The following is a 3,050-nucleotide window of genomic DNA, read 5'->3' on the forward strand; positions in this document are numbered from 1 at the left end:
TCCAGCCTCCAACTCAGCGAGTCAGGCCACTTAATAACGTGCTCTTCACACACTCCGACTCGACGAGTTATAGCTCCAACTCGCCGAGTCCACCCTCCTATTTACACTTTACACCCTGAACTCTTGCTTCTGAACTTGGGATGTTACACTATTAGAGGTCTTTGAGGAGTTTACGGCCCAAATGGATGAGTGGTTCACGGCCCACTTTGAAGAACAGTTAAAGATCTTTGTGTTTTGGCTAGTGTTGGAAGATCCTAAATTTAAAGGGGTGTTATAGGAAGAATTGTTGGTAAACCCATATTTTTTTTTGAAATGGATAAGAGGTGATAACCGGTGGTGGTTGTGGTGTTGTCGGAAAAATGGAGGCGCGATGAATGAAGATGATGAGAGATGGGGTTGGGACCAAATCTGATTGGGGTTGGGGGAGAGAGAGAGAGAGAGAGAGAGAGAGAGAGAGAGAGAGAGAGAGAGAGAGAGAGAGAGAGATTATGTGTATATATGTGAGCATTTTATATTTTCAATTAAAGTATAAAAATAAATATGGAAAATACAAAAAAGAAAATAGAAGGGCAAAACAGTCATTACAAATGCTTTATGAAATTCATGATTTTGTGACTAAAACCAAAAGAAAATCTTGATTTTGAATTATCCATACAAGTTAGAAAACTTTTTGGATTTTATCCAAATATTTTTTTAATACCATAGGAACCAATTTTACAGTTTTTTCTTTTTTTTGCATGGCTTTATGTTGATTATTTTTTTCTCTTTCCGAAAAAAAACCAAACATTTTGTTATTATAGATTTGAAATAACACTTTTTTATTAATTTTTTTATTTAAAATTTGTTTTACGTTCTTTATCTTTAATTTGAGTTTTTTTTTTTTTTCGTTTTTTTTTTTTAAAAAAAAGCTAAAACTTAAGTTCCTAAATCTCAACAAATTGGTAACCTTAGATAGTCTTATAGATAACGATTGCTTATAATTTGAGGCTAAAAAGAAAGATATTTTCAAAATCGGATTCAATTGTGTAAAATCGGGTCGAGCAATCTTACGTATTCCGATACAGTCGGTCAGTGATTCCTTATATATATTCCATGGTTTCCACCTGAAAACTCCGATCTCTCAATCGTCATCCCTTTTTGTTACAAACACCGTCGCCGATAGAGTGATCAATATGGGTGGTGGAGTAGTCATGAGAGCCGCCGCGAAGGTCACTGGGATGGGGGTCTTTAACGGTAGCCTTCGAGGCGCCGGAAACCCCGTCGTTTCCACCGCTCGTCAGGCCAGTGTTTCCGTCGCGTCTGTCGTTTCTTCTTCCGATGATGTGAAATTAGCCATCGCTAATAATGAAAACAAGGCGAATTCATCGGTAGAGAAGGCCTATGATGATTGGGAATTGGCTGGCTCCGAAGATGAGCTTTTTATGGAGGCGAGAGAGCCGAAGCCTAGGGTGGTTTTCGGCGGTGCTCCTACTATTCAAGAGGCCAAACAAGCCACTTATGATCTTAATGATGCTCTTCAGAAGTAAATATTTTTCGTGTTTTTCAGTATTATTGTATACTACATCTGTATATTGTTTGTTTAATCAATCACTTCTAACAATTTTAGCAATTTCTTATTGCCTCACTCTGTTCGTAATTAGGGTCCATTACTCTGATGGAGTTGATCTTATTAAACTATTCTAATTTTCCAGGACTTATCTGTCTCCGAATGCAATCAATGGTCAAATGTTATCGGCTTTTTCAAATTCTGAAAATGTGGAGACGAAGAATTGTCTTGTTAGTGAATCGTCAGTATCAAACCATGCAATCAAAGCTTTTAAGCTTCTTAACGAAAGCCCATCTGCACAGGTATGTCTGCTTCTACTTGTGAGTTTCTTATGTATACCATAATTGAAGCAAAATCACATTTTAATTCCTTTCTTTTGGTTCTTACCAGAATGTTGTTGCTTCAATTGCTTCTGATCCAAATGTGTGGAATGCCGTTTTGAAAAACGAGGCCCTTGTGGAATTCCTCGAGAATCATCAATCAAGTTAGTAACTTTTCAACTTCTTGAACAAAGTAACAACCCTTTACTTCTTTCTCTTATTAAAAAATCGTTGTTTGAATCATCTTTGTAGGTGTTGTTTTCCCAGAGTTTGATCTAGATGGAAAGGGTTCTTCTACTGATGAGAGTGAATCGAAATCTGAATCTGGAAAGGGTTTCATGGATTATATGAAGGACATCAAGCATAAAGTTACAGTTACAGTGGTTGACATGATGAACAGTTTATCTGATTCGTTTCAGACCCTTTTTGGTGGTGCACCAAAAGGAGAATTTACTGTGAATCCAGATGGAACTGCTGGAATATCAATGGAGAAAACCGCCATTGGAGCAACTCTTATGGGATTGGCGATCATGGTTATTACTGTGGTAATAACTAAACGTTCTTAGCACATCATGTTCTTATTTGTCGAAACTTCAAGTTCTCTTTTACCTGTTTTGCATATATAGTTTGCATACGTTTATTTTCACGAGTCTTGTTATGAAACAATCCAAACAGTTTCTGCTCTATGTTCATATGTTCTTCCCTAGCTTCTTTGTCCTTACTAAGGCTGTATTAGATTGCATGTAAGCTAAGCTTATGTTTTGAGCTTATTGCCATAAAACTAGCTTAAAAAAGCTATTTGAAATAGCTTAAGTAGTTAAGTTCATGGCAAAATTGTCAAATATACCCTTGATGAAAATGGTAAAATTGTCAAGTATGCCCTTAATGAAAAGTAGGTTCAAGTTTTTAAAGCATACTTAAGTAGTATTTTAAAATTTTCTAATTTAGTATTATCAAAATGCACAAATATAAGAGCATCTATGTCATCATTTTTAACTGTTAAACTTTATTAGGGTTTAATTGTTGACTTCAAGTTTTTTATTAGAGGATTAGTGGTTATAAAGGCTAGCTTAGAGGCTGTTTGGTAAGCCTAAGACTAGTTTCATTAAAAGTCAACATTTTAATCTTTAAATATCAAGATTGTTTGGTAACATTAAATATTATTTCTGCCTATTTATGTTTAA

At 35.5% G+C, this 3,050-nt stretch overlaps 1 protein-coding gene across 1 annotated transcript; it reads left to right on the top strand.

The window, feature by feature from the left end:
• Positions 1–1,007: 1,007 nt before the first annotated feature.
• Positions 1,008–2,572, top strand: LOC145062868 (Uncharacterized conserved protein (UCP012943)). Its single transcript, XM_079010457.1, has 4 exons — positions 1,008–1,522; positions 1,692–1,848; positions 1,937–2,030; positions 2,119–2,572. The coding sequence occupies exons 1-4, from the start codon at positions 1,173–1,175 to the stop codon at positions 2,430–2,432; spliced, it is 915 nt and encodes a 304-aa protein (XP_078866583.1). The 5' UTR covers positions 1,008–1,172; the 3' UTR covers positions 2,433–2,572.
• The last annotated feature ends 478 nt before the right edge of the window (positions 2,573–3,050 follow it).

This window comes from Lactuca serriola, chromosome 7 (assembly GCF_051521515.1).
Source record: "Lactuca serriola cultivar US96UC23 chromosome 7, Lser_US96UC23_V15, whole genome shotgun sequence".
Lineage (NCBI taxonomy): Eukaryota > Viridiplantae > Streptophyta > Magnoliopsida > Asterales > Asteraceae > Lactuca > Lactuca serriola.